The 16,122-nt window shown below is 40.5% G+C and overlaps 1 protein-coding gene across 7 annotated transcripts in view; it reads right to left on the reverse strand.

Moving 5' to 3' along the window:
- Positions 1-5,292: 5,292 nt before the first annotated feature.
- The window catches only part of LOC139948753 (uncharacterized), a 35,872-nt gene continuing 25,042 nt past the window's right edge, over positions 5,293-16,122 (reverse strand). For 5 of the 7 annotated variants that reach the window (XM_071947064.1, XM_071947063.1, XM_071947062.1 and 2 more), the window contains 3 exons: positions 13,413-13,898; positions 7,777-9,911; positions 5,293-5,424 (listed from right to left, as the gene is read on the reverse strand). In XM_071947064.1, the coding sequence (XP_071803165.1) occupies positions 5,401-5,424; positions 7,777-9,911; positions 13,413-13,898 (2,645 nt within the window). In that variant the 3' untranslated portion in view covers positions 5,293-5,400. The remainder of the gene's footprint in view (positions 5,425-7,776; positions 9,912-13,412; positions 13,899-16,122) is intronic. The other 2 variants (XM_071947067.1, XM_071947066.1) reach the window with 2 other exon arrangements.

Raw genomic sequence — 16,122 nt, forward strand, 5'->3', positions numbered from 1 at the left:
CATAAAATGATGTGCTTTCAGATGCCTGAGAAAGGCTTAATTTCTGAAGCCTTTCTCAGAGTCAAAGTTATTGGTGAAAAACTAAACATTTATCTAAAACTACAAATTTTGTCGTTTCTAACAATGATTTTTAATATCAACAGTCCTCCAGTCCTCTTAATCAAGTAAGTTTTTTTATGGTCACCGTCATTAACTTACATGTATGAAGTAATTACCAAAAGTATACAATGTGAGAAGCTTTATGAAATGTGGCCCAGGTGCCTACCTTTGCACATTTTAATGCCTCTGCTTAATGTAGGCCGGGGAAAAATAAAAAAATTGTGCTCGCATTAGCAGAAAAATCCATGCTTAACAGAAATAATACTTTACAGGTTAGCAAGTCACCTTTCTTGTTACTAGACATTCTTCCCTCTCGCAGTTAACCCAGAAATTTGGCTCTAACCATGTAAGCAGAATGGCCCTAGCTAGCCCAGAATCCGCGGTAAGCAGAGCCATGAAATTTGGTCTTGTTCGCCAAATGCCACAATACTGCTTATCAAGATATACACAGTGATAAATTAACAAATTATCTATAAATTTTATAAATTAATCAAGTTAGTTGTCATACTTCTCTAAAATATAAAAACAAAATTCAGTCTCTTATATAAATTATTATATTTTTTCCCCTTTCTCTGCTACTACCATCACCATTGTCGTTAAAGTCGAGTTACCATGTGATTAAGTATTCATATTGTCAATCTTTAAACTATAATCAAGGAAAAATATCTCAAACAATAGACTGGGGTGGGGGCGTTCTTCTATTGAACTTTGAACTTTTGAGTTGGTCATGAAGTGTTGTGTGCGGTGTGTCATATTTAGTTTTGCAATAAGTCATTTGCGAGTTGAGATTTGCACAATGTCTGGAACAATAACCTGCTTAGTCATAAGTCACCGCTAAAGTTTGAATTCCTCAGACTTAAGAGACAATTGCTATTTCACATGATTCGGGTAAGATTTTGTATAGCAACCTCCAGATGAGCAAAGACTGGTACAACTGGGCAATACACATTCATTGTGTATGAGCGGTTGCCGCAAAAAGCTATGCGCAAAATAATGCGACATGTGGCAACATCCTCTATAGGAGTGGAAACTTGTGACTAAGCAAGTCATTGTACCAGACATTACCCAAATCCAACTTGCAAATGGCTTGGTCCACCCCTACCCACCCACCCCCTTTCTCAGGGTGGATAGAGCTGTGGTCGGTGATAGTTTCAATGGCAGTAATGGCACCCCCTCCCCCAGTCCCAGTCCCACCCCAGGTGTACAGGGCTAGTTGTAGCCCAAGGGCGCCCCAACCCCCTCCTCTCCCTCTCTATACTAACCCCACCCAAACCTCATTATAGTCAAGGTATTAGTACAAGCAGTAGTCCATAGCAAATTATTAATTTTGTACACTTTATACCACCCTAGAAACCGTCTTCGTTATCACCCTAGTTACCGTCTTCTTTACATATTGTCAGCTGGAACTAAATGTCCCTCACAAAAAAAAAAAAATCACAATGGATGTAAGTTTACAAAATTACTTCATTCCAAATATTATTGGCAGTAGTATACATGTCTGTTATATAGTAATAAAAAAATTAATAAGTACTGGTGTTTGATGTGTATAATGTACATTTGGAATACAGTCTGTGAATACAAATAATAACAACTCCGGGTTGTTAAAGGAACACGTTGCCTTGGATCGGACGAGTTGGTCAAAACAAAAGCGTTTGTAACCGTTTTTTATAAAATGCATATGGTTGGAAAGATGTTTTAAAAGTAGAATACAATGATCCACACAAGTTTGCCTCGAAATTGCGTGGTTTTCCTTCTACTGTGAGAACTAACACGGTCGGCCATTTATGGGAGTCAAAATTTTGTGTTAGTCGACAAGGTAAAAGGAAAACCACGCAATTTCGAGGCATGTTTGTGTGGATCATTGTATTCTACTTTTACAACATCTTTCTACCCATATGCATTTTATAAAAAACGGTTACAAACGCTTTTCAAAGACCAACTCGACCGATTCAAAGCAACGTGTTCCTTTAAAGATCTTGTTATACTTTCCGTGAATCTTTTGGTACATTTTGACCTGGGCCCAATCTAGCTGCATAACGCTGGATTTTTGTGTTTATTGTTCTATTTCATGGTGCTGCTAAACAGTAACTGGACAAGGCATGCTAACCTTCCGGCGCTTACTGTTAAAGCCATTATACACTTTCTGTAAACAGTATTGTCCAAGTCCCACACTTCTTGTATCACAACGTATATATAAAAATAACAATCTTGTGGAAATTTAGGCTCAATCGGACATCGGAGTCGGGAGAAAATAACGGGAAAACCCACTCCTGTTTTCGCGCATTTTGCCATGTCATTACATGTGTTTATAACAAATCCATTATTCTCGTTAACAAGAATTTATATTGTTTTACTGTTTTCTCAAAAAGTAAAGCATTTCATGGACTAATATTTCAAGAGAAGTCTTTCACCATTACCTTCTGTAAACCCTGTAAATTATTTGTTAATCTGTGAACTTTTTTTTTTCTGTACCGAAAGGGTCCAATGGCTTTAAAGCAAAATGAACAGACCAACATGACCAATGAAAATCAACACACGCTGGCTGCCTGCCTAATTTTCCTGAAAACCTGTGAACGGCACTTGGGCTTAAGAATTCTTTTCTGATAAAGTAAGCAGAAAAAGGTGCTCACTTACTGTTAAGCAGTTCTTTCTTTGATAATTTTAATTTGGAATGGCTAATCATCCCGACCCGAAGCTGAAGTGGAAAGACAGAGACGTAATGGTGACTTTTGGCAGGCAGCCACATCAACCCATGACCACGGAGTACAGCCAGAGATCAAAGGGTCTTATATTTCCGAAAGAGGAAAACCGTGCAGCCCAAAGAACTAAACATTGTGGCATAAGAGAAAACTCAAACACAACTCCACTTGCATAAATGGCCCTAGCCATGCAGGAGTCAAACCAGGGGGAGTGGTGAGAGGCAGGCGCTTAAAGCACAAGCCGCCCATTATCTTGCAATACATACAGGTCACAGGTCAGTACTTCAAAATAGTCACAAACAACTTCATCTAGACAGCACCTTTAACATTGCGAATTATAAAGGCCAATTAATATTAATATATACAACACTTTGGTGTTAAGTTGGCACATCAGAGTCAAGGAAGTACTTGTATTTTCTTAGAGGTCTATTAAAGTAATCAATTAATTTCCATAAGAAAAAAAACATCCATTTGAACATTTCCTGAAATTTTCAGAGTACTGTAGATGTGATCAATTAATGTCAATTATCATGTTTTACATTCTCATTTTGTAACCAACAATTTTAATCATTTTCCAGTGAGTTGACCAACCATTTGAAACCCTTCAACTACACAGGTTTTGTAGGATGGCACAACTCAGTCCGCATGGAACTAACTGTAGGGTCTACATGTACATGTGTGTACTGTGTACATGCATTTGAACACATGGTGTCACATTGCAGGCTGGCATAGTTTATCTATCATTGTGGTCATGTTTAAACGTGCAATATAACCACAGTGAGGAGTTTAACATATGTACGCCAAAGCTTACGTCTTCACTAACGCTCAAAATCAATACATACAGCTACTCAATGTCAAACGCATTAGTTTGAGGGCGTAAGCACAACAGTTTTTGAGACGTAGCACACAGTTTGACCCTTCGCGAAATACGAGCCAACACACATAAGTATGCTTTTTTGACAAAAGGGCTTTTATCATTATGGAAGTAAAATAGTAGTATCAACTCGGTCTTAAATGGCCGTTTGAAACTTTAAGGGTCGTAAAAGGACGATAAAGGACTGAGCCTTCGGCACTTGGACACAGCCCCACAGCTGTTTCCCTTATAAAAAAAAAACCATGTGCATGGCAGTGAATGGTCAGAGAGTAGGAGGGTTGACTGTGTACTGTGTGGATGCACTGGCATATAGTGCAGTTCTATTATTTGAAAACCAGTGGATGGTATCAAATGGTAGAAGAATCAGAGGTTAGAGATATGTAAAACAAAAACTAATCTGAAAAACAGAAATTCCTTTCCATTACTGACATAAGACTTTCCGTTAAGAGACAACAAAAAACCTCTTAACTAAACTTTACCAAAGTTACTGTTCAAATTCATTTTTTAAAAATAACCTTCAATTTTGTACATGGTATTAGACTACCTTACTCAGTCAAGTGTTTTTTAAATATTTTATATAAGTGCTAATTTGGTCATACTTTTATGTCAAAAATCCAAAAATATTTTGGAGAAATTCAAGTTATTCATTAAATTTGTATTAGTACATGGCATCATTGGAATGCTTTTATAATGCAACTGTTTGGAAATTGTATCTTTTTGGGAATGTTTTTTACAATTATTTGAGATAACTGCATCGAAAAATCGGTCCTATGACATTCAAGGTCAGCAGTTTATTAATTATTCGCTTCACCGGTTATGGTCACTGTGTCCCACAGTGGGTCACTGTAATTCGGCCTTTCAGCATCCCTCTGACCTTCGTCAGGTTACCCCAACAAAAATTTCCGGAAAATTACCAGCCACGCACAGCAGTGTATATCTTGTCCATTCAACCAAGACGTGACCAAGTCGGTACTTTAAAAGGCAAAGTATTACTTTAAAAAACGGAAAAAAAAGAAAAAACACATTTTGTGGTTTACAGTGTTACTGATCCCTCGACTCGGCGTCACACGGGACTGTCTGCCACCCTCGCCATTTTTTGAGTCAAATTGCATGTGAAAATTACGGTGAATGCTGGTTGCCTACAACGTGCGCTACAATGTACATGTATATAACACACTGGGACACTGATTCAAAAATGGTGAAGTCAGGTGAATTTGGTCAGTATTGCAGGCTAGTGTAGTGCATTTATCTTTCAGAACCACATTGGATGATACTGAATGGTCAGGCAGTAGGAGGGTTGACTTTGTGCTGTGTACAATGTAGATGCATTAATGATGTCATACTGCAGGCTGACAGTGTAGCTATCCTTTAAAACCACAGTGGATGATATTGAATAGGTGGGCAGTAGGAGGGTTGACTGTGTGCTGTGTAGATGCATCATGATGTCAGACTGCAGGCTGGCATAGTGTAGCCTTTCTTCATAACAGCAGTGAATTTTGAACGGTCAGGCAGTTGGACGGTTGACTATCTACTGTGCAGATGCATTCACCACGTGCTTAATGTTGCAGGCAGGTACATGTAGTTCGTCTATCCATCAGAACCACACTGGTCCATGTTGACTATAGTAGACAGTAGGAGGCTTACTTCATGGGTGAATGATATAACTTATGCCTTTTTTAAGTTCTAGATTCACTCTTGGCAGTTTCTAGATGATTTCTCTTCCTTGATTTACTGATTACCTTGGCCAAAGATCTGAGGGAAAAATGGAAAAAAAGGTGAAGGAACTAGTGTTAACACATTTAGGAAAACAATTGCCGTAAGATTTCATTTTGTTGAGGGGGCAAGGCCATTTATTTCTTTTAGCAAAGTGCAATTCCATTAAAAAAAATCTTAACTTCCATGGGGAAAATATTCTTGGGGAAGTTGACAATAAGCAGAGCCATGAAATTGGGCCCTGGTCTGAAATCCCTGCTCTTCTAACAGTCTAAAAACAATATTAAGATTCATGACGACAATACTGAAAGAGGATGAACAATTCTGACAAATCTCATGGTTTGGTACTGGTATGAACTAAACCTCCAAAAATTCTGATACACTGCAAACTGAATAAATGAATGTATTGTGTTAAAAGACACTGAGACCGGGTCCGAGATGGCGGCTAAGACTACGGCTACAGCTGGATTGCCACATCATCATACATGGAGTAAAGACCTTTATCATTGTGCAGCCATCTTGAATTTCTCCCATTTGTATCAATGTTACCAAACCGAGGCTGGACGAACAAAATAGTCTGGTTCCTATTTGCAAAATGATTTGCATTCATTATTGCTATGCGATACGAGGAACATGACCAAGATGGAGGCAGCATGACAAAGGTCTATAGGACATCCTTAGCAACATCCATATCCATAGCCTTAGCCATAGCTATATCCACCAATTCAGAAACGGTGCGACTTACAATTGAGCAATGTGATGTTGATGAAACGTGAGGAAGATTTTATAAAAATAAAAAATTTAAACAACACTAGATCAAAAAATGACATCAACATTTTCAAGCACATTTAAAGATGCTGGCTTTGCAATGATTTCTCTAGCATTTCTGCAACTCCATTTTAAAGATCCAAATTTTCGAAGTGCATGCAAATCGGCAAAAAAAACATAGAAGCACATTAAACCCTTGTAGACATAGCGCCTGGTAATAATTGGAGACTTATTTTGCATTCGGTCTGTGCTGCAGAAGTTTGCTGCACAGGTAGAAATAGGTGTTGGGATCCTTGTTTTTCTTTCGAGCTTGCAGAGGTTAAATTTCAAGTTACAATGACTGAGGTCAACCTGTTTAAACTACTTCAGCAACACCCAGGTCCAATTTCACAAAACCTGAGAGCACAAAAACATACCAGAGAAAGACAAAATTTGCTGAGCAGAAACAGGTTACTGTCTCCCCACTTATTTGTCGCTTAGCAAGGAAATTTGCTTAGCACTATTTTCTGCTTAACAGCGTTGTGAAACTTGGCCCAGTAGTTGGCTTTTGCAGCCAAAAATGTTGTACAAATTTTGTTTTGTGTAAGGATGTTTATACATGGTTCAATTGCATGCAGTTTGTGACAATTGTAGTCTCATACAGTCAATCACTTCAACTGTTATATAATTGCTTAATAGTTTTGATAAACTTCTGTAACCAATTGATGACCGAGATTTGTGACCTCTGTGATTTCACTGCTAAATTACCACGACTGAGCTCAATACATTACCACATATGTAATATCAACGTAATGGCTGGCGAGGCGGTGAATTTCATGCACTGCTTTTGACTTTCAACATATATAGCACCTCAAACAATCTTGATACAATATTTTGGCCATCGCAAAGTTTAACACAATCAAAATGTTCTGAGCCAGGATTAGGATGTTCAGTGACAGTTCATGGGAAGGTATGGGGGTGGAGTAACGTAGTGGGGTGAGAGGTGGGCATGGGATACTTGGGGTATTAGTAAGGCAGGATGTTGGAGTCTGGAATAATAGGGCGCGAGTCTGAGTAAGGTGGGTTGTGGACGGTACTATGTTGTGGGTGGAGTGGTATGGATGTTTTAGGATACTTTGGGTTCATGGGAAAGAAAATACAATACTTGAGGTAGTAGAAGGGTGGGGTATTGGTGGGAGTGGAATACTTTGGGTATGGGCGGCAGCAGTAGGCTGCTTGGAGAGGTATGAGGAAAGAAGTGGGGTACCACGAAACAGGCATGCAACTTCAGTTTGTCAACGAGAAAAGTGTCAGGTAAAGCAAGCCTTTCTTTAGTTCTCAATGACACTCTTCAGAATCAAGGAAATCAGATTGACAAGCTGAAAAGTTGCATGCCTGCAGCAAGAACTGGATAAAAAGGGTTAATCGGGGTGGTAAGTGTTGAATGTAGGGCCATTTTTGACAAGATACAGGTTACAAATACGAGACAACAAGGCGGCACATGAAAGCTTGTAGAAATGTGAGTTTGGTGAAATTTTGACTCTGATCTGCCCCAACATATGAATGGGTAAAGAGGGTAAACAATGGGTGATAGCGGTGTGAGCTTGGAGCGACATGCATTCAAGTTGTTGAACACACCCCCACCTGTCTAAGCTCAGACACGCTGGCTTCTGCCTTGATCCTCTCTTGCTCCTCCTGCAGGGCCCTCAAGTTGATGATCTTGGCCCGCCTCCGTGGAACAGGCCCGCCTGCTCCCTCGGTCTCTCCAGTAGCTTTGACAGTTCTCGAGGCGTCCTCGGGCTTAATCTGTGTCTTTCGTACAGGGGGTACTGGGTTTTCATTAGGTGAGTCGGAACAAGGCGATTCTAAGAGTATGGCTTCATCTGGGTTAATATGGGTTGGAGACCCTTGGGGTTTGTTAGCCAGGGACGGAAGGGGTTCTGATGTTGCTGGTGTGGGGGGAGTTTGGATTGCTTCTTTCGAAGTGGCTGGTCCAGGCAAAGTGAATGTCTCATCAGAAGTATTTGGGGATACAGGGACTTTGTTAGTAGAAGCGGTGTTAGTTGCTTGGTTATCAACGTTAGTAACTGGGAGAGGGGGTTCTTTAGGGGAATGGGTAAGGGGGGTCGCTGTTTGGGCGGGTTCGGGACTTGATTGGTCTTTTGGTTTTTTGGTCTTTGGTTTGGTCCTTGGCGGTATTGCGGAATGAGATATTGCAAGATTGGGAGGAACATGGACGTTCCGTTTCATGTCCCGCTCAAAGTCAGCTATGGCGGGGTCAGTGGACGCAAAGTTCCTACCGACCCGGTTCGGGTCATAGGAATCAAGGGTGTTTGCCCTACCTCTGGACCCCTTGTTGCTGTCCGACTGAACCTCGGCGGGTTTGGGAGGGTTGGAGCTGGTGCGCTGACGATCTGTCTCTGACTTCTTCGAGAACTCCCTCTGTGCGGACAAGATGTAGGAATACTTTGACGTTTTCTTCTTGAACAAATTGAAACCCGACTTCTTCGGCTTCTCCGACTTTGGGGACTCGGGTTCTGTAGAAGATGATGCTGACCCACTAACAGCAAACTCACTGATCGATGACCTGTCTCCTGGGGTTGCATTCTGATTCACGTCAATCTTAGGAGGACTTTTGGTATCATTGCGATTCTCCGCTGAGACCTTCTCCTCCGAAGCTACATTTTTCTCAGGAGAAGCCTCCTCTGGGTTGATGAGAACAGATACCCTCTGCTGAGACTTGGGACTACGGAGTGTGTTGGGCGGAGATGCTTTCTTTACTTTTGCATCACCATTTGGCACGTCCCGTGATCGGGCAAAATGATAAGTTGGATGGCTAACGGAAACCGCCTCGGCTTTCAAGGGTGGTGAGAGAGGTCTTGGAACAGTTTCTACGCGTTCTTCTACCTCGACCTGAACCACATCCTCAACCTCGTCTACTTGCGCATCAGCATTCACGGCTTCATTCATAAAAGCTTCTTCCCTGTTGGGCGACTCTTTTGAGTCTTTTAGCTCATGGGTGGCTAAGATCGGGGTTTGCTGAGACTGCACTGTGGCTGTGGACGGCAGTTGCTGATGAGCATTCTGCTGGATGGGAATAGACGAGTACATCATTGGTGGGGACATCATGAGTTGCTGAGGTGACATCATCATCTGTTGCTGTCCCTGTGGCGATATCATCTGTTGCTGTCCCTGTGGCGATATCATCTGATGAGGTGACATCATCATCTGTTGCTGCTGCTGTGACATCATTGGTTGCTGGGGTGACATCATTGGCTGCTGGGGTGACATCATGGGCTGTTGGTACGCGACGGGTATCACCATCGGCTGTTGGCCCGATGACATCATCATTTGGCTGATCATCTGCTGCTGCAGCAACATCTGCTGCTGCATTTGCTGCATCTGCATCCCGATCATGCCGGCCTGCGGCGACATCATCATCTGCTGCTGCAAAGCGGCAAGCTGGGACTGCAGCAGCGCGTACTGGTCGGTCAACTTCTCCTCACTGACGGGCTCCGCCTTTTTGGGACTGTCTTCCTTTGTCTTAGCCTTCTCCTCCTTCTCAACGCTGTCGCCATCTACACTCCCTGCGGCGCTGACAACAGACTCAGTTGTCTCCCTGGTGACATTGAACGCTAGGTCATGGACTGATTTTTCCTCCAGCATGTAGTTGGTGTCTTCCGCCTGAGTGTTTGGAGGATAGGTCTCCTTGGAGTCCTCAGTCAAGCTCATCTCCATCATGTGGGAGAGAAGCTCCTTCTGCGCTTTGTCGTCTTTATCTGCCGAGAGACAACAACCAAACAAAAGTAGGGATTAGTCATAAATATTAACCAGATCATTTTCCCAGACTTAATTTATGTTTCCTGCATGGTATGGCCCTTTACACAACCTTATTCCAAGGGCCAAATTCATAGATCTGCTTTTAGCACAAAAAAAGCCAAGCACAAAATATGCTTGCAGTGGACACTATTGGTAAATACTCAAAATAATTATTAGCATAAAACCTTACTTGGTAACAAGTAATGGGGAGAGGTTGATAATATAAAACATTGTGAGAATCGGCTCCCAATGAAGTGACGTAGTTTTCGAGAAAGAAGTAGTTTCCCACGAATTTGATTTCGAGTCCTCAGAATTAGAATTTGAGGTCTCGAAATCAAGCATCTGAAAGCACACAACTTCTGTGACAAGGGTATTTTTTCGTTCATTATTATCTCACCAGCCAAATTATACCAGCCAAATTGCCATGTCACCTGTACCAGCTGTGACTGCTCATTTTTGCTGAGCAGAAAGGAATTGTGCTTTACTGCTTACATATGGTCATGTAATGTGTGACGTGTGACACTTGCTATATGTGTTCACTTTGTCTTGTTGCCATGAACAATGGAAGTGTTACTCACATCATACTGATAATGATTTTAGTGACTAATAAATTTCAACATTTCCAGTTTAAACAAGATCAACCAGATATAAAACCACATGATACATGGGATACGTTCCAATCAAGCGACCCTTTGCGCAACCGTCTGCCATGCTAACAGCTTGGATAGCAAAATACAGTCTACAATTCCATTACCTGGTGTTCAACACAATTGTGAACAAGCAGACTTTATGATGTAACCAAAAACACACTTTGTTACAAATAAATTGATTTATTTGAGGTAAAATTGGTCCAATTTTCAAGTTGTTACTGCTTTTCTCCATTTCTCTAAGTTGCAGAGCACAAGTTAACACCACAAAACAGTTTGTCAAACTTTGCAAACACATTTTGCGCCTTACACATTTGAAAACGTGCATGTGCACTGGCAAATGTTTGCGTTGTTCGCCTGACTGGCACGCACCCATGTTCTCTGTAAACAGAAGTCACTGTGGACTTTCTTCAATGCTACTAAAGGTGCAGTGACTAGAAAACTTCTGAACTTAACAGCAGCGTGCAAAAATTCATTCAATTCAAACGTGCAAAATACATTGTTAAAGTCGCTTATTAGGTACATGTGTACAGACCATGTAACTTTTGTTAGCAAAAACAATGGCCGCATACATTCCTCGGCCTTTCAGGCAGGCAAGATACTACATGTACACTTGTCATATGGGAAAGCTTTCATTTTGCGTCAAAATTTCTACATAAATTTAAGAGTAATAAAGGTAACAACTGTGGAAGTTTTGAGATGTGCCCCGTTTTTTTCACATCAAAAGTTGATAATAACCAGACAGTTTTAGTTCCATTAAATATCAGCTTTAAAATTGTCATCCTTTGAGCTGTGTACAATTTATGCCTGCAGGAAGTTCAGGCTCAGTGTCTCTTTTGTAAATATGTGAGGTTGAAGGTCACATGGTCCATTGTTCCCATGAGTTTTTTTTTGTTGCATCCCTACACTTTCCCAAGTCCCTTTTCATACTGATCTTGGTCCCACTCGGTCAAGGACATTACCAAACCATACTGTTAACGCGATAACCTAAACAACTCCCCCATTTTAATAAACAAAAATAGAAAACAAAAACTAAAAATTAAATAATGACTCTCTGTTATAAGACAAGTGTGTTGTATTCTGTTAAGCAGCCATTAAATAAAAACCATTCTTCACATTTCAAATATCTAACAAGAGTTGACACATATCTACAGGTGTAACTTTAATAAACCCTTTAGAGACTGTACCTACAACATGCAGCTAATCCAACATATCCGAAGCAGCCGCAAATGTCTGCATGATTTTAGCCTTTTTCACCCAACGAATCCCCCCCCCCCCAAAAAAAAAAGAAAAAGGAAGAGAGGAAATTTGTAACTGGCAGTTGATTAAAAACCAGTCCTGCTTTGGTGCATTGTGACAAATTGTATACAAACAGGAATGGTCTCTGAAAGATTAAAACACATCTACAGAAGGAGGAAAACAAATAAAAGTTGAAGTTTTAAATTAAATTATTCCAAACTACAGACACATTTACATTCCCGACTACTACCGTGAGAATATCTACTAGGTCTGAAAACAAGTTTTAAATTATTGCGTAGACAGTATCAAAGTTAGACTGGAAGACACGAAAAGCAAGGCCCTGTCTGAAATTGTGGCTGCGGCTGTTGCTAACGGTGTTGCTATGGCAACTTATGTCAAGCAGCAGCCAATAATCTGTTCATGACCATCGTAGTTAGAGATTAAGGTTAAAGATAAGGCTAGTCTTGAAAACGTGAAGTTAGTAAAAACCAAGTTGGCTTGGGTGAGGTAATCACAACAGCAAAATGGTGATGATGGATAAACATTGATGAAGGTGTGCGTTGGATCTCGTAATGGTGTGCAGCCATCTTGGCTTTTTACCCCACATTCAAAATAGTGTGAGGCTATATCCAAATCGAGTGCTACAGCTACGACTGTTGCGCAAGGCATTGCTAAGGATGTCCTACATGTATACTTCAATGCATGATAAATCGGCAATCTAGCCTAAGCAGAAGCCCTAGTAGCAAATTTAGACAGCGTAACTACACCAAGGCTGGACGGAATTTAAATCTGGCCCCTTTTGTGCGAGTTAACTATTCATTTTTGCTATGATAAGATGGGGAAAGGGACAAAGTTAGCCTACATGTATGAAAGTTAAAGCCCAATAGGTCATCGTAGTCGCAAGAAACAGCGAAAAACACCATCACTATTTTCTCCTGTGTACTTAAAATCAGATTTTGGACTCACAAGATCAAAGGTAATTGTAGTACTCGGGTTTCAACTAGAATTTTATGGTAAAATACTCCAAGGGAAATTTCCACTCTGACAATTTTTTAGTACCATGTAAGTCACAAGTATTTACTCATGACTTACATTTATATTTTCAATCTTACCAAAGTTATACACAAACTTTAAACATGATTTGTTGATCCTCTTTCTGCTATGTTTGGACAATAACTCCGGAACTTAGCACGTTAGAGACACAGTTTGTACCTGACTAATTTCAGCCATACATGTATCCCTGCATCTAAATATAAAAGTTTTATGGTCTCTTCATTCTTTTTCAGACCGGAAATAAGCAGCAAGTGGGGGAAGCTCCGAATGCTGTATTTAAGTTTTGCAATATGGCAACAAATGTTGCAATGTGATCATTTGAAATGAAAGTGTTGTAAGTACACAAACGTACATCACATGCACAGCAAACTAGCAAGATCAGAAGAAAGAAGTTATATGAAGATCAGTGCAAGGAAAAACATGTTAGTGATTTTAAAAAAGATGGCATAACATCAAGATGCTCAGCATTCAGACGCAAGCAATGAGACGACATAAAAATGGGATGCCATTGTGTGAGCTAACCTGTGGACCCAGAATAGGCAACATTGGACGTCTCGACTTCAGCCCGGTGAGTTTGTCCTTCAAGTTGACCCTTTTTGGTGAGACCGTACGATGTCTCTGTTTGTTGTTTTTGAATCACCTTGACGTCATCTGTTGAGATCGATGCTCCGATCACTGATGACGCAACTGCGTTTTCCAAGTCCGCACTTTCAGGTACGTAGCTCAGCCTCAACTTCTGTGGATATTCCGACAAGGAAATAGATCGCACTTTCTTCTCCCTCAATGTCGCCTCCTGAAGTGACGAATCCGATTTAGCCCGGGCTGGCCTGATGGCAGGTTTCGAGCAATCGGCATCATCTTCCGCGGATGTGTTTTCTCCGGAGGCAATGTTTGGCACATTTGGTTTGACTGTGTGGTCTTCATCAGATGCGTTGGGGTTTGTTAAAGTAGTCCTGTCACCGTGACCATTGTTAGAGTTTGCATTAGAGGGGTTAATCACTAGGAGAGCTATTGAAGGTCAGTTGGAAATTCACAAAGACATGGAGAAATAAAAAGAAGAAAGAGACAAAAAAGACTACAATCAGAAGAAAAACCCACAATAAGCGACAAGAAACAATCACACAAACATAGTCCTAGTGCCTCTGCAGACACATTTAAGAGTACAGCGCCGGCGGAAGATCATTTTTAGCTTATTTTGCAAACACTACCACTCTTTCCTTAGACTAGCTCGTACCACTCTTAGACTAGCTCAAATTAGTTGCACTCACTCCAGGTGAAAGGCTCATAGGATGGATGAGGCATTGGCGGCAATAGACTGTGCAAGTCTAACGCATACTTTTTACTGTTTTTTTCTTTAAATATATACATGTATATGTATGCTCTGCTAAAAAACAAGAACAACAACATACAAATAACATTTGCAGAATATAGAGAAAGGGTGCTGTAGAGAATGCCACTGGTAGTCAGTGTTTACTGTGCAAAAACATTTTTTTAAATTAGGGACACCGATTACAAGCCATTGGCTGAATTAATGACTGTGGCTGCGGCTGTTGCCATTAGGGAAGCCCAGTCACAGCCGTAGCCGCTCATTCAGAAATGGCTTAGGAAAAATAATGCTAAGATAATAAGTTAATAATACCGAAAATCCCCTTCTACTTTTATCTAGTTTATTGAAAATAACTTGGTGAGACAAAAAACCTACAGTGCAGATCCATCGGAATCTTAGCTTCTTCACGTGGCTACTTAACTCATTCAGTGCCTGCTTTTTGTTTGTGATTTGAACGTAACATGCACAGCTTTTGTAGGTTTTCAAATTTCTGTGCAACAAATGAACAAGTAAGTCTTTCTAACCCCCAAAAAATCTTGTTGATAAGTGTGGGCTTAGTATACCCCAAAGTCAATCGCATTTCTCGAGTGATAATGCCCTTTTGTGATACCATGTATTTTGGTTTGTAAATTGAAAGATTGATGACACTTATTGAGTACATAAAAAAATATTGTACAAGATAATTGAACTTTCAGATTCATATACATGAGATTGTTATGTACGACATTGGCATTGAAAGACGTAAAGGAACATTACAGAATTGGTTTTGCTAGCAAAAAAGTTGTTGGCTGTGTAAGCACTTTATGTAATCCATCATACACATAAACTGACAAACCTATAGAACATGTTTGAGATCGATCGGCCATCTGGGTCACGAGAGAATAGTGAAAACCTGATTGCAAAGTTTGCATTGCATCGATGCCGAAACACAAATGAATAAAACGCTCACTGAGCGATAAACTCCAAACGCGAAATTAGATTACTTAGTTCTCATCAAGTATGAAATTTCAGACATAAACATTTTAAGGGATGTTTTCTACTATCATCATTAGACCGTGCAAGTTTTATGTAGACCTGTGATCTTCACATTTTTTGTTTCTCACCAATTCTGTAACGTTCCTTTTACACCCAAGTTCTGTGACATGACGGTATACTGAGCTAAAAGAAAGTGTAGACTACAAAGCACTTGTATGTCTACTCAAAAAACTTTCAACAAACAAAACAAAACCAAAACCCAGGAAGTTTATTTTAAAATACTCTAATGTCACAACTACAAATCACAACAAGGCGATTAGCACATTGATCAACATATAAAACTAGAAAGCTTTGCTTACTCTTAGCAAGATTCTCTGGGACATCTGCTTCGAACTACATTGTACATGTAGCTCAATGAAAGCCTTCAGTCTTTGCAAGACTCTACCATAAAAATTAGAATTTTGTTTTGCTGTGTCACAAAACAGCAATGGTTTTCCCACTGGTGCACTTTATTTTCTAAACGGTCTCCCTGAACCATTGCTTGAAAGAGAGACTACCATTTCTATTTCTACAATCAGTGATGGTACGAGTTCACTCCAACACTGCCTACCACCCTACATCAATTCTACCACTCGCTAAAACCTGTTTAAAAACCCTCCACCATGCACAGCCCTAAGAATTCCAAAATCGTTCCAGCACATAACCCTTCATGAGGACGGTCTGAGGTCAGAAATTTATCAATTATTCGCTTCACCGGTTATTGTCACCGTGTCCCACAGTGGGGTCACTGTAATTCGGCCTTTAATATCATCATCCCTCAGACCATCATCAGGTTACACAAACATTTCAAGAAAACTACCAGCCAAAGCACAGCAGTGTCTCTCTTGCCCATTCAACCAAGCCCAACCCCTCCATTATTTGAAGTGACCC

This window comes from Asterias amurensis, chromosome 16 (genome assembly GCF_032118995.1).
Source record: "Asterias amurensis chromosome 16, ASM3211899v1".
In the NCBI taxonomy this organism is placed as follows: Eukaryota; Metazoa; Echinodermata; class Asteroidea; order Forcipulatida; family Asteriidae; genus Asterias; species Asterias amurensis.